The sequence below is a fragment of the Delphinapterus leucas genome, chromosome 16 (genome assembly GCF_059928025.1).
Source record: "Delphinapterus leucas isolate spDelLeu-1000000601 "Yukka" chromosome 16, BTC_Dleu_Yukka2, whole genome shotgun sequence".
Lineage (NCBI taxonomy): Eukaryota > Metazoa > Chordata > Mammalia > Artiodactyla > Monodontidae > Delphinapterus > Delphinapterus leucas.
The window spans coordinates 86,496,161-86,518,028 of record NC_143144.1 but is presented as its reverse complement, the minus strand read 5'-3'; the positions used below and the strand labels follow the sequence as shown (position 1 = coordinate 86,518,028).

General features: G+C 58.5%; 1 protein-coding gene across 12 annotated transcripts in view; it reads right to left on the bottom strand.

Moving 5' to 3' along the window:
- Positions 1 to 21,868, bottom strand: part of INPP5A (inositol polyphosphate-5-phosphatase A) — a 179,670-nt gene that overhangs the window by 39,262 nt on the left and 118,540 nt on the right. For 11 of the 12 annotated variants that reach the window (XM_089898379.1, XM_089898383.1, XM_089898380.1 and 8 more), the window contains 3 exons: positions 14,214 to 14,317; positions 8,345 to 8,397; positions 6,793 to 6,912 (listed from right to left, as the gene is read on the bottom strand). In XM_089898379.1, the coding sequence (XP_089754505.1) occupies positions 6,793 to 6,912; positions 8,345 to 8,397; positions 14,214 to 14,317 (277 nt within the window). The remainder of the gene's footprint in view (positions 1 to 6,792; positions 6,913 to 8,344; positions 8,398 to 14,213; positions 14,318 to 21,868) is intronic. The other variant, XM_089898381.1, reaches the window with a different exon arrangement.

Below are 21,868 nucleotides of genomic sequence, written 5' to 3'. Positions count from 1 at the left end.
CACACTAGCTCTCCTGCTCCAGGGGGCCACGAGGGACGCGCAGGAGGTCCGGCCCAGGCCTGGGCCCCAGTCCCCACGCGGGCGGTTTCCCGGGAGGCATGTGGAGGCGGGCGGGCATCAGACGATTTGGGTGAAGCATGAGCCCGGCTGACCCCGGCTGACCGTCCTCGCCCTGACGGATGGGCGGGAAACAAGGGACCAGGAAGCAATGCAGACGGCCGACACTGCACCGGGGAAGCAAAAGACTATTTGGCTAATTAAATGGCAGAATCCGTTTAGAGGTAATTTCCTTTTTAAAAGATAACAAATTTCAGATTTAATATGGGACTAAATCAACTTTAAAGAGCTCTGGGGGTTCGGAGGGAGAGAATGCTGCATCTGGCGGCCTTCCTGGAACCCGGCCCCCGTGGCCTCTTTCTGGTGACGGACGGGGTGGCCCGCGGTGACGGGTGACGTGATTTCATCAGCTTGTCTCGGGTCTTGTAATTCTATCATTAAAACCCTAAACTTTATCATCTTCCCGTGCCCTGCTCCTTTTGATGTAATGGCCTGAGCCCATTAATAACATCGCCGTCCGAGGCGAGATGGAAGGGCTGTCACGGGGAAGCAGTCGTCCGAGTGCCAGACCGCGGCCCACAGCCCTCACTTTTAATTTCAACATAGTGCCATTTGGGCCAGCAGGAAAGAAGCGTTGTTTTAAAATTAATTACCTTGTCAGTAGCTATTATGATTAAAAAGTAGGTCCACATCAATACCATGTGCCTAATTCAGAAAGAGAATTACAAGAAGAGCCATAAAAATCAATGCTTTAGGCCCTGAGAACGGAGTCTCTTTCTGTTTTGACGGGCGATTTCATGACGCGAGGAACCTTGCTGTGCCAAAGGGTCCCCACCCGCTCAGGCTGCCTGTGCGGAAGGAAGGGGCCGAGGACGCCTCGCGGCTTGAAGAGCCCGATGGCAGAGGCGACAGCCCTGAAGGGGCCACAGATCGAATACCTGAGGTCACACGTTTCTACCGGGGGCGGCTCGGGCCTTGGACAGGACGCCGGGCGGAGGGGCAGACGAGGGGCCGTTGGGCCTGCCCACCAGGCTGCACTCCAGGGTCCTTCCTTTGTTATTTTTAGCTACTGAACGTGGTGGAAACCGACCTCAGGTTTCGTCTCAGATCTGGGAGAGGCCATGTGCTCAGGTCAAACAAGTTGAAATAGCGAAGCATGGACGGCAGGAGGTTCCTACGACTGGCCGCTGATTTCAGGGTCTTTGGAGTTTCCCTTAGTCTTAAAGCATCAGATCGAAGGGTTTATCACACGTGCATCTAAGCTGCCTTCTACAGACCGACCTTCCTGGAAGCTATTCTCAGGACTGCACGCTTCACTCTGCCGCGCGTGCTGGCCTCGGGCTTGGGCCGGTGGGGCTGGCAGCCCCAGGGGGCAGTCCCCTACTGTGACAGCTGCAGGCACGAGGGAGCCTGTGGAGAGGTGGGTTGTCCCAGACGCCCCTGAGGCAGAGACAGAGGAGGAGGGTCCCGTGTGAAGGCAGGAAGGACACATCTGAGGGACGGAGCCTGAGCCGAGTCCCAGCGACGCGTGCGCCCCGCCAGCCGGCACCACGCGCTCCTCCAGCCCGGCGTCTACCCAGGCCTGGCGCCCCAGTGACCTGTGAGGTCACCCATGCCTCCTGCAGCAGCAGGCACCCTGGGGCTGGGCCCAGGGCTCACCAGCACGGGTGACACACGAACCCTCAGCCACTTGCGTGGGGTGGACCAGGGGGAGTCTCAGCACAATAAGGCCACACCCTCAAGCAGCAGAACATGGAGAGCGCCGGGGCAGCCGCTGTGGCTGGTTACAGAACCCACTCTTTTCCGTAAGCTTGCAGGGACCGCGCCCGGTTCTGAAATGCCCCTCTGGTCTCAGCCGGCTGGTGGCCGGAGCTCGGCTGTTGGAATGAGGCCATGAGGCCCCGCGGGCGCTGGACTGTCCCTGCAGTCTTACGTGGAAGCCCAGCCCCTTGAGACAGTACTGGAGACGGAGCGCTCAGGAGATGATCCAGGTCAAATGGGGCCATGAGGGTGGGCCCTGACCCGATGGGACAGGTGTCCTCGTAAGAAGAGGCACCAGGGCTTCTTCTGCCACCTGAGAACACAGCAAGAAGGCAGCCAGCGGCGTCCAGCAGGAAGGGGTCTCTCCAGAGCCGGACCACGCCGGCCCCTGACCCCAGACCCGTGGCTTCCAGAGCTGAGGGCAATGAAGTGCATCGTGGCCGCGGGCTCTCCAGTAATCTGCACGGTTGGTCCGGCTCCAGCCTGGGCCTGAGTTTCCTGTCTGTGCACCGAGATGTCCTCCAGCCCACGAGGCTGCCTCTGTCGGGGGGAACAGGAGGGGTTCAGGCCCCACCATGGCCGGCACTTCTCAATCAAATCGCTGTTTGTCACCCTCTGGATGTCCATGCTCCCTTTGATGACAACGGTCTCCAGGGCAGGGCTGTGGGTGGAGACCACCTGCAGGCGTAAGGCTGAGCTTCCTGTCAGCAGTTCTCTCATTCTTTCTTTAAATAGCATCATAATATTAAATACGCCTTTTCTGCTCAGATGCCACCACGAGCCGGAGAAGCAGAGAAGACCCGTAGCCTCCTGGGGCCCCTCAGTTCCCCCGTGTACCCGGAAGAGAAAACAAGAGCTGGAAGCTCAGAAAGCCGAGGGAGGCTTTAAGACTTTTGATATCAAAGAACGTCGGAAACAATGCTGAATGTCAGCGGCTTTCGGGAGATGCAGACCACCCCGCGGTCCCCAGCCCGGGTGAGCACGCAGCTGGTGGGGCCACAGTCCGGCGGAGAAGGACGAGACGTCCTGAATGCTAGCGAAGCCCTGAGAACACCGCAAACGAAGGCCAGCAAGATGGTGGACGAGCACGGACGGAGCTGCCACGAGGGACATGCAGCTGGAGGGTGGGAGTGACAAACCCACGATACGAGCCACAGAGGGAGGTGCCCGTGCTGCCGTTCACGTGACACTCCAGGATATCATGTAAGGGGCTCACGGAAGCCTGCATCCCCCAAAACAACAGAGGATGCAAACATGCAATAAAAACATATACAATACTGCACACATGTTGAACACACACAAGCGGTCCAGGGATGTGCACGGGGTCCAGGAAAGACAGGCACTGGATCAAGACAGCGGGGGGGCAGAGTGGGGGGGCGGGTACGACGAGGGTTCAGGACAGAGAACACAGGGGCACCGACGGCACCCTCGTTTCACTTCTGGACAGAAGGACAAGCACGGAAAAACGTAAACCTGACACTGCCGAGTGGAGGGCGCATGACTTTCATCGTAGCCTTCCACACCTCGCTGGATGCCCGACGCCAGGAGCACGCAGGAGCCCAGCCCTCGGCTGGGGAGGAGCTGGGGCGGCGAGGACGCTGCCTGGTGGGCCCGGGACTCCTGCGTCTGAGCTGGGCTCCAAACAGACACAGGACAGTGGCCACCTGGGCCTCCAGGCTGAGGGACGCCTGAGTGGGGAGGTGGGGGCCACAGGCACCAGAGCCCGCTCTCGGGGCCACCGGCCACGTGGGGCGTCCCGATGACCCGCATCCTTAGCACCGAGCCTGTCTTTGCCTGGAGACCGGCGGCTTTTCTTCTGCTGGCTGACCAGCGAGGCGAGTTCTGGGAACGGCCCTAAGAGAAACCCTGAGACGAGGGTCTTTGAGCAGCTGACAGCTGACGGATGACCGCCCGCAGAACGACAAAGGGGAGCTGTGTGGCGGCCGCATCACACCGCCGCGCCCTGGGAAACTAATTGCTCCGAATTGTTCCGGGCAGCATTATTTTTCTGGCAATCATTTTCTTTGAAAGCCCAAAATGAGCATGAAACAACTCTTTTGACCGGACATAAAAGTTAAATGTCCCAATGTTGATCAAATTAACTTCAGCGCTGTGACAATGGACTGTATTTGTGAAGAGATACTGGGGGACAAAGGGGCGCTTTATGCCGAGATTTCACAGTTGTGATGTAAAAATGTTCCTGAGGACCTGGCCCGGCCGCATTGCATAGGGAGACACAAGAACCCTGTCACTTGTGGAAAAAAAAATCTCACTTCACGGCCGAAAGCTTGGGAGAGTCCAGGAAGGACTGTGTGAGCTGCAGTCCCTGCTGCTGAGTTAATGCCCCAAACGTTCCCCAGGAGCGCGACTGTGTGCCTGGAGAGGGACCACCTGTCTCCACGGGGGCACAAAGGTGCACGCGGCACACACAGCCCCCCAGAGCCCCGAGGAGGGTCTGAGCCACCCCTCCAGGCAGACAGGACCCCAGGCCCCGCGCAGAGGCCCCAACACAGCCCACTGCAGCGTCTCTGAGCCTGACGCCCTTTGCTAATTAGAGGTTTGTCTTCTTTTAACCTTGCAGAGCGAGAGGTTTTTTTAAATTTTCTTTTTTTTTTTGGCCCCAACTCGCGGCACGTGGGATCTTAGTTCCCCAACCAGGGGTCAAACCCACACCCCCTGCATTGGATGCACAGAGTCTTAACCACTGGACCGCCAGGGAAGTCCCAGAACAAGAGATTTAAAGCAAAAAATTATTGCACAAAAACATCAGTTATAATTTACCATAAAAACCCAGACGAACCCACTGGCCGCCCTTTATTAACACTGGAAATCCTATTTTCCAACGTCTCCAAGGGGAATCCTTCCCACTAAGCCCGTCACAGCAAGGGCGTCATGGGCGTGGTGCTCTGCAGGGGACATGCATGGTGGGCGCTGCTCGTAGCGTAAACAATTCTGAAAGTTCACACACTTCAGACGAGAGTTTGACTCTCAGGGTTTTTTGTTTTGTTTTGTTTTGTTTTAAATAAGCTTTTTATTTTGGAATAATCTTGGATTCACAGAAAAACTGCAAACACAGCACCGGGTGCCTCTCGGTTTTAACCCGAGGTCCCCCCACCACCTTGTGGGGACAGGACCTGGGCTGACGTGCCACCTTTCCCGGGCCTGACACCCTCGCTTGGATGGAAACGCGAGCCTGCGAGGCTTTACGGGGAGATTAAGCCGGGAAGGCGGGCTCCCCTCGGACCCCGCACTGTTTCCCTGCATCCACGCCGGCCGCAGACAATGTTCCCAGAGGTTCCCAACGCCCTGAATGGGAAACTGTTGGTGGCAGCGTCCATTCAAAGGGCCAGCATGGCATTGTCCTCCCAATCGGCAGAGAGAATGCGGTCTGCTGGTGGCTGCCAAAAGGTTAGCATCCCCGATGAAAGGGCGGCCCGTCATTCACCGCCGACAGAGCGGCCCTTTGTGCGGGCGGCCCGGCCCCGCGCGGCGGAGGTCCGGATGCGGCTGGCTGAGCGCCCCACAGAAGCCCTTCATGGGAACGCAGAGCTGGGGAAGGGCCCGAAACCCAGAGGCCGCTTTCCCGGGGGCCGCAGAGCACAGGCGGTCTGGGGCAGTGACACATCCTCAGGCCATCCGTCTGACGACCTGACCACAGCCGCCAAGCCCAGCTCATTCCCCATCCAGCCGGCTCCGGCCCCAAAGGAGGCCCCAGAGAGGGCCCGGGGACCGCAGGGCCCCAGCCACGCCCCAGCCGAGCAGCCCCGGGAGGCCGGTCTGGCCGCTGCGAGATGAGCCCTCCCAGGAGGGCCACTCCCAAGTCTGATGTGACCGCACGCGCTCCTGGGCCTCCTCCCGGACCAAGGCACCGTGCGCGTCAGGCCGGTGCCGTGAGGGCGGACAGCCCAGGGCCTCAGCACAGACTGGGCGATGCTGGCGCCTGGCTGCAGACAGGGTGAGGGCAGGCAGACCCCCGTGTCCCCCACGTGGGGGCCTCGGATGGGGCAAGGGGCCTGATCTCCGGCAGCCCGGAGGCGAACTGGTGGCCACTGTCTCGTCCCGCTGACTGGTGGCATGGGGACAGGCTCCTGGCCTTCCGGCTCCATCCAGGGCGCGTCTCAGCCGAGCGCGCACAGAAGGAACAGACACAACTCATGGTCTGGGCAGGCTGGTGAGGTCCTGGGGAGATCTGAGACCCCGCCCCAAGCCCAAGCGGACCAAAGGCCCCACTTAGGGCACGGGCGCTGGTGGGAGAGGACTCCAGCTGAGGACTCGGCCGCTGGACGCGCTCCGGCAAATCAGGGCCCAACGCAGCCTGTTAATTGGGTGTGAGGAGCTCCCTTTCTTTCCCAGATGACAGCCCATCAGCGGCGACCCCGTGAGAGGTCACATGAGACCATCGCAGACAGAGTGGGGCCTCAGAGGGCCCAGGGGGAAGGGTCCTGAAAACCAGCTGTGACGGGGGCCAGGGCGGTCGGAGGGGTGTGCTGGGAGCCTGGGCAGGTGATGGGAGGAACTCGCGCACTCTGACGACCACTGAGGCTGCCTCCCCTCTGGCCAGGGGCCCGCAGCCGGGCCGGGAAGCTGGGGCAGAGCAGTGTGGGAGGCGGCGCTCCGCCGGGCAGGGCAGACCTGCCCGGCCAGCCGCTCCAAGGGGCCTACAGCCGGAGCCCGGCGGGTGGGCCAGAGTCTGGGAAGACTCAGCCCGCGGCCAGCGGGACCCCAGGCCAAAGGAGACCTCCGTCTGCCATGGCTCATCTTCCCCCCAAGACGGAAAAGAAAGTGAGGCCACCCATTGTCCAGCGCGTTTGGATGGGATAACGGGAGCCTTGGGGCAGGGGTCGGGCTTTGTGCATTATCCCTGGGTCGACATTGGCAAGTTTCGTATTTTTGGTAAATAGGAAAAATGACTTAAAGAGCAAGCCGCGCTCCTCCCCAGGAGGTGGGCGGGGGGAGGCCCCCCTCAGTACCCACCTGTCGAGCACGTAGCCCAGGGCCTTGTGCCGGATCCCCGAGTACACAGAAGGGCTGGTCTCCCAGGCAACCAGGTTGGAAGCATCGTGGAAAAGATGGATGTTCACCAAGTCGAAGGCACTGTGGGGACAGAGACAGGAAGCTCGGAGGAGGGCTGGAGCTGCCCGGCCGCCTGGGCCAGCCCCCCATGCCGCCCCACCTGGCTCCTCAAAGCAGGTGCACCCACGCTGCCCAGGCGTGTCCTCCCCCGAGGTGTGGTCAGAGAGGACACACAAGACCTGGAGCCCTCACACAGTGAAGTCCCCACACGGACACGGTACTCGGCCAACGGAAAAGGGAGCTGTTTCTCTGAAGAAAGGGACCTACACAGGATCCCAGGAACTTTCCTCAGAACGGGGGGTGGGGGGAGCGGGAGGGAGGCCGGGGAAGGGGCGACGGGAGGGGGGAGGGGGGACAAGGCCCCTCCCCAGGCCTTAGCTTCCTCCGCGGGCAGCTGGTGCTACAGCCCGAAGCCCCCTGTGCCGCCCAGTGCTCACCATGGGGTCCCCATGCCATGGGGGTCACTAAGGGATTCATTTCACTCTCTAGAAGCAGCCTCAAGCTCACAGCCCTTGGAAAACCCTTGGGGAAACCCCAGCAGCCCAGTGTCGCCTGGGCTTCTGCAGGGACGTGGCGAGGCGGGTTTGGCCTGTCAGCCTCTCGTGCCCAGGGAGCCCTGGGGCATCGTTGCAGCCTGTCTGCCGCACAGCGAGGTGGGGGCCATCCGCAGAGCTGGGACCACCGGGCCCCACGATCCAGTGAGACACGTGCGCTGACCTGACAGCACTGTCCCGGGCCAGATAAAGAGCTCGAATTCTCTCCTATGGCCTCATGAGGACCCACTGACCCCAGGCGGCCACCCCGTGCCCCTCCCACGCTGCACCGGGGGGGCCCGTGGGACTAAGGACAAGGGCAGGAGTTGGGGGGTCAGGTCAGGAAGGCTGCGGCTGTCTCAGCTCCCTCTCACGCTCTGGGACCCTGGCCTCAGGGAACGCCCTGACCTGCGTGGCCCCAAGGAGGGGCCCGCGTGGAAATAGCAGGGGGGCCGCGGTCACTGGCTGACGCTGGCACCTGACGGGAGTGCAGCTCCTGAGGATGGGCTGCAGCCTTGGCCTGAACAAGCGGTCAGCTAGCGGCAGGTCGGGCCTCTCCCCAGGGAGACACCCCAACCCCAGGACCTCACGGTGCAGACCGTGGCCTCAGTCCCCCGGGCCCGACCCCAGGTGGCCAAGCGCACGTCAGGGAAGCAGGACCCGCTGCTGGATGCAGCAGCGGGGGGCCGCCGTGGGGAGCGGCTGCCGGGGCACCCACGGGATGGGGGGCAGGTGGGAGTGAGTGCTGGGACACCAGAGTCACGTGCCCGGCAACCGCGCTCTGTGTCACACGGAGTCGCCAGAACAAAAAGGGTCAAAGAGTAGAGGGTCGGGTCAGGTCGGGCAGCCTTTGATGGAAGTGCCCCCCGCAGTGCTAAAGGGGGAGCGTCCTGGGACGCAGGGGACCACGGTGGACGTACCAGTCCGCAAGGCACCACCTCGTCCGGATGAAGCCTTTCCTCGACCACTTGCACTGAAAAACAAACAGGTCACACTTGTCAGCAGTGAGGGGGGAGGAGGGCACGCCTGGCTCACAGGCAGTCGGGGCGCCGAGAAAAGTGGGACCACACGGGCTCCGCACTGGCTGCGGGCAGGGAGGGGACCACGAGGCACGACCACCACCATCTCCCAGACCAGCTGCAGGGGCTCAGTCGGCCAGGCCATGGGGGGCCCCAGTGGATAGGAGGACGCCCTTGGCCAAGTTCAGGGGGCCCCAAGCGGCGGCTCCAGAAAGACCTCCTACGCAGCTGGCAGGCCTGGCGGGTGACAGGATGCGTCTGAGCCGGAAGGAAGCTGCACAGTCTGTGTGGAGAGGCCACCACTAGCAGGCTCGGGGCCTGCGGCGTTATTGCCGCGAGAGAGCCGTGTGGGACCCCGGGAGGCAGACAGACACAGAAACCCCATCTTTACTTCTGCTCCACCAACCCCACCTCAAAGAAAAGAACTTCTGCTGGAGAAGCTGGGAGAAGCCTCGCTGAGCCTCCACCCGTCCTGCTGTCCCGCAGCTGGGGTGGCACCTGCCCCGCCCAGCGTCAGCAGCCACCTCGTCCCCTCGTGCTCACGCTGGGAGGGGAGGAGGGTGGGATGCAGCCGGGCTGCCCAGCAGCCGCTCTGTGACGAAGGACGTTCTGTGTTGGGGGCTGCGTGTGACAGTGTCATAATCAACTTTCACTTAAATGGCCACACAGCACAGGGTAGCTTCACGGCCTGAACAGTTTAGGGAGTGGGGCTCCACCCGGCAGCCCTTGCAAGTCTGCGGGAGGCACTGGGGACCTTCCTGAATCCCTGGTGGCAAACTTTACGGTGCTGGAGGGAACGTCTGTCTTCTCCGGGACCCTCCGCCCACATCCCAGGGCAGCGTGTCAAGCGTCCATGGAGCACAGGGACTGGTCCTCGGGCGGGGGGCATGTGGGGCTGTGCCGTGGTGACAGGCGGGGGCAGAGGGTGGAGACCGTGTGGTCCCGGAGATGGTAGCCGGGTGGGACCCAGAGACCGACGCGGCGAAAAGCACTGCCTGCTGACGGCCATGTCCAGGGAAGTGGGGGCCCAGGTCAGCCACGCATTTCTTTACTTCGTGCAGACAGTTCAGCGGCTAAAGCGCTCTCCACGCGCCTCCCTAACCACCGTCCCATTTGTTTCCACTCCCCCGACAGCCAGCCGTCACGAGGGGCTCCGCTCTCTTCTGCTCCGTTCGTTCGGCGCCCCGTGGGCTCCTAACCCCACCCCTTGCCCAGACTGCTCTCACAAGGTCACCACGGCCTTGAGTTCCGGACGCGTCCTCAACCAGACCGCTGATTCGCTGACCCTCTCTCTGACCACGTCTGGTTCAGAATCCAGCCCGCTGTTCAGCGCAGCACCTGCGGGACCCAGGAGCCCTCGAGGTTGAGAATCGCACCCAAGGTCACATGGCAAGTGGTCACCCGCTGGGGCAGGCCGCAGGGGAGCCAGGCTGGACGTGGGCCCGGTCAAATCCACCCGAAGGTCCGTCGCCTTCTCCCACTGCCGCAGTGGGAGTGGGAGGGGGTCGCCACGCACACCGGCTGTCGAGGGCACCCCGCCCCCCCACAGCCTCTCCGGGAGAACCAGCGACTTGTCTTCCGTCTGGAGCCACGTCCTGCAGAGAGTGGGAAGCAGGCGCCGCCACCCCGGTGCCCTCGTGCACATTCGGAAACCAGGAGCTGCAGCACAGGGCGGCCTGAGTCCTGGGCTCAGGGCGAGCCTCCGGGAGCGGGACCAGGGTCTGGGCCGGTTCCCTGGGAGCAGCCGGCAGCGCAGCCTGTGGTCAGCACACACGTAGGGAGGCTGGGGCCTCCAGCACAGAAGCTTCCGGATGCAGGTGCTCGTAGCAAATGGAGGCGGGGTGCAAGCGGGCGGGGCTGGGCCTCCTCTGCCTCTTCCCAGCCCAGTGCACGCTCCCAGGCTCACTGGTCATCGGCCGCCTTCTCAAGCCACCCAAGGCTCCAGGCGACGGCAGACGGGACGGCAGTGGCTGGGGTGCCCCGGGGGTGTCCACCCCAGTTCTCAGAGAGGCTCTCACACTGGAGTGGGAACCATGTCACTCCCGGGTCTGGGCGGGGGCGGTGGGGGGGACCGCCACATCGTTCACCTGACAATATTAAGTCTCTGCTCAGATGCCCTGTTAATAGGATTCCTTTACCAGCAGATGGATGGCGAATACAGGCGGTTTCATCTACTAAAAGACGGCATAAATCACGGTGAGAAAAGGGAGGCTGCGGGAAGGTTATCACCACCCAGCCTCCCCATGAAAGGCCCGCTTCAGAGCATTAGTGAAATTAATTCATCTTTCATAAGAGCTTGGAACAGCCCCTGTGATGTATGGAAACAACCAATTTCTCACTACGGGCAAGAGGAATAAAATGCCTCGGCCCCGACTGACGACGCAGACCTGCTTTTCAAAAAACGGTCTCGCGTTGTCTGGAGTGCTTCCCCCAGAGGCAGCACGTGGAATTCGCGCCGAGCCAAGAGCGCCCACAAGCCACCAGGGAAAGTTCTGTCGGTTTTATGTGCAGTGGGCTGTAATTATTTGGAATTGCATCATGCCTCCATCATGGTAATTACGTTTAGATTGCCCATAAGTGACGGTAATAAAAGAAAGAGAAATCAGTCTTAAACTAATTCCCCAAAACGTGTTCCAATAAGGCTAAAGGCCTGGCCTGCAGGCCCAGCAGGAGGGGAGCAGCCACAGCACAGCCTCCTGGGCACCGCGGCCCTGCCCGGCGGCCTGCTGACCTGACGCACGCCAGGCAGGGGCTCCTAGCAGGACACGGGAGCCCGGCAACGGGCCTGGAGTTTCTTACACCTGAGAAATTCCACGCAGTTGACAGAAACATCAGAAGCATTTGTGTTTTTCTCAATAAGATTTTCCTTCTGTTAATTTATCGAGATGAGAGGAAAATGAACAAGCCCTGAAAACTCATACGTCATCAGACCCAGCGGAGCACACACTCGGGCAATTCCATGGAGCAGAACGGGGCCCCCAGGAAGGCCAGCACCCCGGGGCGGGGGTCACCTTGTCCCAGCAACACGCCGCTCTAGTCGAGACATCGGGGTCTACCCAGAGACCCCCCAGCCTCCTCCGCCCAGAGACGCCCCCCTGCCTGTGGATGACAGTGAGGCCGTCTGGAGTTGGGTCTGAGGAGGGCTCAGTGCCCCCCGGCCGGCACCGGCCAGCACCTCGGAGGGCACAGCACATGGGGTGTGCAGGGAGGTGGGAACCACAGCTGAGGTCCCCACACCTGCCCACCGCCCCACCACCCACAGGTCAACCTCAGCCCAAGCTTCACAGCCGCCTGGGCCCTGGTGGGAAGAGAAATGTGGGGAGACCCCCAGACACGCCGCGGCCTCTGGGGAGGGAGCCCGCACAGGGCAGAGCCTGAGGGCCGGGGGCGGGGGGGCAGCGGGCAAGCCGGGAACGCAGAGGCTCCCGCCCAGGTGCCGGGCACCTTCTCCGGAGGAAGCAGTGGGGCCCCCTCTGCCCACCCAGGAGGACACGGTGACCGTCACAGAAGCCTCCTCTTCAGGAGCAGCACAGCTCCTGGATGACAGATGCCGGGAGCCTCCAGTGACCCCAGCTCCGAGGGCACAGGTGAAGTGAGAGGACCCCGAATTCTGGAGTCATCGGCAAGTGACGACAGGATGAGGGACAGCTGTGGGCTGAGCGAGTCCCTGGGGCGACGGGGGCCGCGCGCTGGGCGTCCAACCACGAGCCAGGTCACCCAGTTGCGTCCCAGTCCTTGGCGGGGGGCACGGAATGGGAACTCCATCCCAGGCACCAGGCGTCCCCTGGGTGGGCAGCGGCCTGGGGGAGCAGCGCCTCGAGGGAACGGGCGGGTTCGGGAAGAGCAGAGGCCCGCCTGCCAGCCCTGCCACCCGCCAGTCCCAGGCCACGGGCTCGCCTTGGCACCTGCCGCGGCTCAGGACTCCAGTGGCAGTTAAAGGGGAGAGCTGCAAAGATACTTAACTGCTCAGAGGGCTGCCTCAAGTGCTCCCCGCCCAGCCCCACGCAGGCCCGGGCCCAGCACTGCCCACCAGCCACCCAGCCCCTGCGCTGATCTGGGCGAGGCTGGCTTCGTGGCCGTCCCCAGCAGCCCTGCCTTCTCTGCCAGGTGCGTGGACCCTGGACGTCAGCAGGGGCGTCAGGGTCCCTCCTGCAGAGCAGCGGCTGACATGCCAGAGCCTCTTCCTCGGCCCGTTCAGGGCTGTCCCCAGCGGGCCTCTGTAAGCTGGCTCTCCCGCTCTTAAGGTGCCCGCGTGGGGGAAGAGGCCGAGACCCTATCTGTGGCGCTGCAGGCCCCGCCCCCGGCCTCCCCGCAGCTTGCGCCGTTTTCACCGGGGTCCCTGGTTGCTCTCAGGCCAGGGCCAGTGCCGGCTCCCGTGCTACCTGCAGGGGAGGGAGGGTGAGTCTGGATCGGGATGGGCCAGGAGACCGGCACTGATGGCCTCTGAAACTGACTTCTCAGCCCTCGCCCTGATCCGGGGAACCTTGGGCCGGCCTCCTGCTGGACACGTCCACTGGCCAACGTCCCGGGAGGACTGCAGGACTCACGGGCTCGGCCGCACTCATGGGAGGCTGAGAACGGAAGCTTCCGGAGCTTTCCAGTCACACCCTCCTCCAACCTTGGACGCAGAGCAGAGGGGAGCAGTGCCGAGGGGCAGGGGCAGGGGCAGCGGCGGGCGGGGCGGGAGACGGGCCCCTGACACCGCGTCCTTGGCCGGGGACGCGGCCCATCCTTCAAGGCGCCAGCCACCTTTCCTCCACCGCAGGATCGGGTCATAAAGCAAGTTAATAAAGTTGCAGCCTTGCTGAAATCAGCTCCCAGTGCCGCAGGAGGGGCGGCTCCACAGAGTCACGGCGGGCAATCCTCGACCAAGCAGACCTGCCCCGTGGGGTTTCAGGGGCCGTGTGGAAACGCAGCTGTGAGGAGGGGCCGCCCGGCTCTCAGTCTCACCCCCGAATGCTTCAGTCACGGGTCACTTCCTACTGCGAGTCAACAGGCCCCGAAAGGGAAGGTGATCCAGTCTGGATCAACACCCGGACCACACAGGTTACGAGACTCCAAACACGCTGGTCATGAGAGTATTCGCTAAAAATCCCAGAATCCAAAATTATGTGTGCAGCGTAACGGCTACATAAAAATAACAAACTAGACAAAAATGCATTAAAACCCAGAGGAAACACATGCACGCTTCCTGATTGTGTCTGAGCAGAGGGTGAGAAGTAACCCCGCACTTCCCTCTGCTGAAGCGCACAGGGTGGGGGCACCGGCTCCGAGTATGCGGCTGCGCCTCTCTGGCCACACCCAAGGCTTTGCCAGGGAAGAGCCCGGGGCTCACTCAGCACCCTGGGGATGGGGAGAGCCCCCCGAGTGCCACTGTCCCAGCACGCCCGAGCTCTCTGTTCGGGTTGCATCACTGGCCAGATCGACCTGCTCACGCTGAGGTTTGCTGGGAGGCCCCTGGCACACCCCAGGCCCCAAATGAACAGATTATGGTTTTTCTACCTCTCTGGAGGAAGGTTCCTTTGCCTGGAAACGATGATGATTGGAAAATTTACCTACCAATGTAACGATAAACACCACGGGCTCTCCCAGCCCTCATCTAAGACCACCCAGATGAACCCACGTGGGTTTTAGAACCTCCCAGGACAGAATACTGGAGCATGACGGCAGCCGGGGGATCCCCACTGTGAAGTATGAAGATTTCACGTCCTAAATTCCACCTGAAAGTAAACGCACTAGTACGAGTGTGGCCGGCGGGGCCCCGACGTACCTCGGGGAAGTAGTCCTGCGGGAACTTCTCTTTCTCCAGCATGGGCGTGCTCTCCAGCGTGTCTGAGTAGATCTCCTTACCAGTGACTTTTTTATACTTCTTGGCTAGGAAAGAGCAGAAGAAGGACCCGGGGGTAACTTCAGTTCTTCTCCCCCTCCCCCCAGCTCAGGGCCACGTGGGGTCCCGTGTCCCACCCAGGCAGTGCTGTGGAGGCGAGGGAGGGCCCAGGAGGCAGACCCGACGAGGGCCATGCCCCCAGGCAGGGCAGCTGCTCCCGGGGACGCCGTGGCTCGTGCATTGCCATCCCTGGACCTGGAATCTGACACGGGGCGTCATTACCCGCTCCAAGCTCCTGGCCTGCGGATTTACAGGGGCTAATTGGCATCCTCTGAGCAAAGTGCGACTGTATTTAAAAGGGCCGTGGAGTTACCGTCCACTCACACTTAAGATGAATTCATTTAATAACATGGGTTTCCTCCTTGCATCCAGCCAACATCACTCCTAACCAGGGAAGGGGAGTCCTTACGTGAGACGGGGGAAAGGGATGAAGGCCAGGCACTCTGGGCCACCCGCCCCGTCCAGTGTCCCGCAGGCTCTCCCCGCATCTGGCTGACGCCCCGCACACAGGACCTGGCCTGGTCCTTTCACACCCAGACCTGGGATCGTTCCTTTTCAGAGACCACCGTGGAGTTTAATGCACAAATGTGTCTATTCCTCAAACTCTTACTTGTCTGGTGGGTGGGAAGGCTGTCAGCCTCCCCACGAGATGCCAGCAGAGAGCCCAGGCAACGGGGGGCCTGCCGAGGCCGCCACGGGGAGACCCCAGCCCAGGCGGTCACCAGACTGCCCCCACCAGCTGCCGGAACATCACCTGTCCCCTGCTCCCGGGCCAGGACACTGGGGTGAGGGTCCTGGGGTGTGTGGAGATCCCTGGTGTTTGGGACGAAGGACGAGCCGTCCCGTCAGAGTGTCTGTGGAGGCCCTGCTCCGCGTCCCACGGGCAGCCCTGCCTGCAGTCTCTGGGCTGCCTGCCCCCACGGGCCCACTGACACACAGACAGCACGTGACGTGGACCCCTCCCCCAGGACGGAGCTGCGCTGTACCCACTGCTCCTCTGACCTGGCTCCCAAACCACGGAGACGAGCCTCAGACGACAGGTGCAGCTGGCTCTGAGGCTACCCTCCCACCCCCGGGTTTGCCCATCGGGGGAAACGCAGGCGAACCCACGAGCCAGGAGGCTGGTGCCTGGGAAGGTGGGCACAGGCCAGTGTAAACAGATAAGGCACGAAGCCACGACCCACTCATGACACCCACCTGTGGTGGGGATGACGCAGGACTGTGTTAATCACAGGAGGCACTTACTGTAACCACCCATCCATCTCCGTGGAAGGACAGCGTTGATCAAACATCACCCCGCACAGCCGGCATCAGGGTGGCAGGGGGGCGGGGGGGGGAGTGCTGTCTGCGAGGCACACCTGCCGTCACCGGCACGTCGCGTCCAGCTCCCCTTCGCGAGGTGGACAGGCCACCCCGGCCCCAGAGCGGGGCAGCTGACCACTCCTGCTGACGGCAGGCCTGTCCCGCACAGAACGCCCGGGGCGTCAGGCTCTCAGGCGGCTGCAGCCTGCAGTGTGCACCCACCCGCCTCGCCCCTCCCTCCACCCCGCCCGGGCCTCCAACTCCCCTCCTGGGCCCTCCCTGCACCAGTGGGCACCAGGACGTCCACTGAGTGCCGTGGGGCCCGGCCAGAAGCTGAGGACGCGGACATGGGACGCAGACACGACCCGCAGAGTGGGCCTGGGCATGAGGCGGGGAGATGGACGTGGGTTAGGACACGGGACGTGGATACTCCCCGAGTGTGGAGGACGGGAGGGTGTCACCTGGGGGGCGGTCAGGGGAGCCCCGGAGCAGGGCGGAGCTGAGCCTGATGGAGGAGTGAGGGGTGGCCCTGGGCCCCCACGAGGCCTCTGAGGAGGGTGAGGGCCGGGCGGAGGTCCAGCCTCTGGCAGCGGCCGCCTCTGCCAGGTCCTAGGGACGCCCCTCCTCCCGACATCCGGGCTCGTCCCTGGGAGGCGCCGAGCTGCTGCTGGGGCCATGCGGGCCCACTGTCTGGGCGCCCTGCAGGGGGTTATTTATCCCTCCTTCCTACGCCCCTTTGCTAACCGCCAGTATCACCTGGACCTGAGAATAAAGAAAGTTCTTTCTAAAGGTCTGCTCAGGATGGGGATCCTCGTAGCAAAGGCTGAATCACCAAAACAGCCCACTGGGGGCATCGGTTCATGAGCTGCAGAGGGGTGGACGCCCCCCCAAACAGACATCCTCAGGACGCATGGATGCCCACAGGGCAGACGCACCAGCCCTCGGTGAGCCAGGCGGGCACAGGTGCAGGACCAGCCCTGAGGCATGGGCAGCCACCTGCAGGCTCCTGGGAATGAGGACAGGGCAGGGGCTGCAGCAGCAGGCAGCTCTGCTGAGATGAAACCCCAGTTCCCTTGAGGAAAGAGAAGGAGACTGGGGGGGTGGGGCGGAGGAGGCCTCTTTCTTAAAAATGAGCCTGTATTTGTAGAGCAGTTTGGGGATTACAAAAACTGAGCTGCAAGTGCAGAGTTCCCATCCGCCCCCCGAACAGCTTCCCAACATCTCGTGTTGGTGGGCTCGTACGCGCTAGGGGTCCTGACAAACGCACGACGCCATATATCCACCGCTGCAGTGGCACGCAGAGCACTTCCACGGCCCTAACCCCCGTGCTCCACCTGTCCATCCCTCCCTCCCCCAGCACCTGTCAACCAGCCATGCTTCTACTGTCTCCATCCTTTCCTCAGTCGTTGGCCACGTACTGCAGGCGGCCTCCTCCAGTGGGCTGCTTTCCGTCAGGAACACACATTTTAGGTTCCTCCTAAAAGGTTCCTCCATGAGTTTTTGTATCTTGATAGCTCACTTAGTTTTACTGCTGAAAAATATTCCCTTGTCTCTGGACCACAGCTTGTTTATTTGTTCATCTGTGAAGGACATATTCTGGTTACTTCCAGTTTTTGCTAATTACGAATAAAGTTGCTATAAACATTGCTGTAAAGGTTTTTGTGCAGACGTTAGTTTTCAACTCATTTGGGCAAATGCCAAGGGATGTGTAAGAGTATGTCTAGCTTTGCAAGAAATTGCCAACCTGTCTTGCAAAGAGGCTGGACGGTTCTGCATCCCACCAGCAGTGAGTGACAGCTCCTGTTGCCCCACGTCCTTGCTAGCACGGCATTGTCAAGTTTTCAGATTTTAGCCATTCTCATAGGTGTGTAGTGGTTTTAATTGTTGTTTTAATTTGCATTTCCCTGGTGACAGATGATGCTGAATATCTTTTCATCATATGTTTATTTGCTATTTGTATATCTTCCTGGGTGAGATGTCTGTTCAAATCTTTAGCTCACTTTTAAATTGGGTTGCTTTCTTATTGTTGAGTCTTAAGAGCTCTTTGTATATGTTGGATAACAGTCCTTTATCAGGTGAGTCTTTTGCAAATATTTTCTCCCATCTCTGCCTTGTCTTCTCATTCTCTTAACAGTGTCTTTTGCAGAATGTAAGTTTTTCACTTTAGTAAAGTCCAACTTAAAATTATTTCTTTCATGGATCATGCTTTTGGTGTTGCATCTAAAAAGTCATCACTGAACCCAAGATGCACCTACATTTTCTCCTATGTTATCATCTAGGAGTTTTACAGTTTCACATTTTTACATTTAGGTCTATGATCCATTTTAAGTTTTCGTGAAGGTGTAAGGTCTGTGACTAGATTCCTTTTTGTGTGTGTGGATGTCCGGCAGGTTCCAGCACCACTTGTTGAGAAGAGTCTCTTTGCTCTGTTTTGTTTCCTTTGCTCGTGTGTCAAAGATCAATTGACTATATTTGTGTGGGTCCATTTCTCGGCTCTGTCTTCTGTGCCATTGATCTATCTGACTCTTCTTTCACCAACACCACACCGTCTTGATTGCTGTAACTTTACAGAAAGTCTCGACGTTGGGTAGTGTCAGTCCTCCGATTTCACCAACACCACACCGTCATGATTGCTGTAACTTTATAGAAAGTCTCGATGTTGGGTACTGTCAGTTCTCCGACTTTGTTCTTCTTCTTCAATATTGTGTTGGCTCTTCTGGGTCTTTTGCCTCCACATAAACTTTAGAATCAGTTGGTCAATATCCACAGAATAACTTGCTGGGATTATGAATGAGCTTGTGTTGAATCTATGGATGAAGTTGGGAAGAACTTGACAATACTGAGGCTTCCTATCCATGAACATGAACTATCTCTCCACTTCTTTGGGTCTTTTTTGATTCCTTCAATCAGATTCTGTAGTTTTCCTCATGTAGATATTATACATATTTTGTCAGATTTATTCCTAAGTACTTCTTTTTGTATGTGTGCTAAGGTAAATGATAGTGTTTTTACTTTCAAATTCTACCCGTTCAATGCTGGTATCGAGGAAAGCCACTGATGTATGGTTATTAACCTCATATCCTGCAACCTTCCTTACTGGTACCAGTTTTTGATGCTACTGTTGGTGGTGGTGGTTCCTTGGGATTTTCTATGTAAACATGTCACCTAAGAACCAAGACAGCCCCTTCCCATCAATAAGCCTTTAATTTCCTTTTTTTTTTTTTTTTGTCTTATTGTATTAGCCAAGATTTCCAGTATGATGTTGAAGAGAAATGGCGAGAGCGGCCATCCCTGCCTTGTTACTGACCTTAGGGTAAAAGTATCTAGTTTCTCACCATTAATTCTGATGTTAGTGTAGAATCTCTGTAGATATTCTTTATTGAGTTGAGGAAGATCTCCTCTGTTCCTAGTTTGCTGAGATTTTTTTATTATAAATGGGTGTTGGATTTTATTAAATGCTTTTTCTGTATCTATTGATATGATCATGTGATTTTCTTCCTCAGCCTACTGATGTGATGGATTACATTAACTGATTTTTTGGATGCTGAATCGGCCTTGCATATCTGGGATAAATCTGAATTGGTCATAGTGTATAATTTTTCTTATACATTGTTAGTTTTGAGTTGCTAATATTATATTGAGGAATTTGCATTTTCTGTTCATGAGAGATCCTGGCCTATAGTTTTCCTTTTTTGTAATACCTTTATCTAGTTTTGTTATTAGGGTAATGCTGGCCTCATAGAATGAATTAGGAAGTTTTCCCTCTGCCTTTATTTTCTGGGCGAGATTGTAGAGAATTGGTATAATTTCTTCCTTAAATGTTTGGTGGAATTCACCAGGGAAACCATCTGGGCGTGATGTTTTTAGAAGGTTATTAATTATTGATTGAATTCCTTTTAATAGACAAAGGCCCATGCATACTATCTAGTCCTCCTTGAATGAGTTTTGGTGGATCGTATCTTTCAAAGAAGTGGGCCATCTAAGTTATCAAATCTATGGGCACAGACTTGTTCACAATATACCTTTATCATCCTTTTAATGTCCACAGGATCAGTACTGATGACCCCTTTCTCATTTCTAATACTAGTCATTTGTGTCTTCTTTTTTTCTTGGTTAGCCTGGCTAAAGGTTTACCAAGTTTATTGATCTTTTCAAAGCACTAGCTTTTGGCTTCATTGCTTTTCTCTCCTGAGTGTCTCTGTTCAATTTCACTGACGTATAGGCTCCAATTTTATTATTTCCTTTCTTCTGCTTATTTTGGACTTAATTTGCTCTTCTTGTTTTCCCAGGTTGCACAGGAAGGCTAGAGGAGGCTGCAATCGGCTATCTCCCTCCCCCGTTGGTTAGGCCCTGATCAGACCCCAGTGGGCTGGGCTCAGGGTTTCCCTGAGGGCAGGCCTTTAAGAAGAACAGAGCTGTCTGGGCATACTTCACAATAGCTACTTTCCCCTCCCCTGCCAGAAATGTCTGGGGATTTTTCTTTCATCTTCGGCGTGAGAACCTGGTTAGCTTCCAGGAGGTAAAGCCCGCGACAGTATAGGCCCTGAGCCTGGGTGCGCTTCCCCCGCCAGCTGCCCAGGCTCAGCCTGTCTTAGTGTCCTGACCTGCGGTGCTCTCTGCTCAGTGGGCTCTGACTCTCTGGGCCCGTCTGTCCGTCTCCCCGGTTTGGGGGCAGCAGTTTGCCCTGTGACCTTGCTCCTCTGAGGGACCTAAGAAGAATCATCCATTTTCAGCTTGTTTGGATCGTCTCTCCTGAGGATTGAGTGACAGCTTCCAAGCTCATCACGTGCTGGACCAGAAACTGGAGTCCCTTTCATCCCTTTTCATCTCAAGTTTCTAAGTAGGAACACATTTGTTAAAATTCAGGCTGTTTCTTTTCAAAAGTTGATTCAAACTTCACAAACCTGGATTGCTTTTGCTGTAGTTCAATTCCAGGCAGAAGTGCGAGCCTCAAAGAGCCGGGGCTGTGGAGCGGGGGCCGGCGGCCCACGCCTGCCTGAGACCCCGGCCTCGCCCGCGCTGGGGATCCGTCGGCAGCAACACCTGCCACGCCACGCCCCGGGGTGTTTTCAGACTCGACACAGCCTCCCGCCAGGTTCGCCTGCTCAGGGCACGGCCGCTGCCCGTCTTATAATGGTTCTTGTCAGTGATAGCATGGAGGTTTTGCTAGAGTCAAATAAATGTACATCGAAGGTACAGCTGTAAATAAACTGTGTGCTAGCCAGGTACTTTCGGACGAGTTTGATTTAGTAATAAAATATGTCTGCAAATGGTTACTTGGAAGAAGGAAAAGTTCAACAGACGTGGCACCTGTGGAGCCTGAGGTGCAGGTTTATTAGAAGCGCAAGCCGTTCTCTTTCAGCTTCGTCTGGAGCCGCTGTGTCTGCACAGCCCCTCTGCTCACAGCTCCGCGGCCCGAGGACAGGACACTCGACGTCCAGTGTCTGCTAGGGTCATGGGAAGAGCGGCCCCAGCCCCGGCTCTTGCCAGGTTTGCTGGGCCGCTCCAAGCTCCTCGGCAGGAAAGGCAGACGCTGCATCTCAAGAGCAGAGAAAGCTCAGGCTACAGGGCCGGTGAACAATCACCTGCTGGCTGGAACCCTGTTCTCAACGCTGATGGAATCACTGCTTCCCAACCTGGAGAGTGCGATCCGTCTCCCGAGTTAGTGGTGATAATGAATCTGAACAAACCGACAAAATCAGCCGCTCCCACAGTTATCTCACCTCGGGAGGCATCTCAGATCAACGCGATCTGGCTCAACAGCCCAAGTGGAGCTCAGGCGGATTTACATGTAACATGAAGAGACAACCCTGCGTGGAAGATAAGTGCACACGCATCCCGCAGACTGAATGGAGCAGGGACGGCAACTCCTCAGATCAGGGGACAGACTCACACGCCCTCGTGTCATGAGCACCTTAGGTGACTCTTCTCAGTACAGACACACAGTGTTTACCCATTAAACACGGGGCTACATTTTCTAGCTCTGCCACAAACATATGCTCTCGCCCACTTTCTTCTGAAATATGCTGTGTTTTTCACTTTTTTTACTTTCTCACGTTCGACAGGTACACAGATACAAAACACTTCCCTCTCCTCTTGACTGTATTATAGGAAAGCTAGAGTCACCCGCCAGAGCCATGAGGGGTGGCAGAGGTGCGGGAACGGGCTGGGACGGCCGCGGGTGGGGTGGTACGGGGAGGGGGAAGCCGCCCAGCACAGGCCGGCCACCTCGGCCT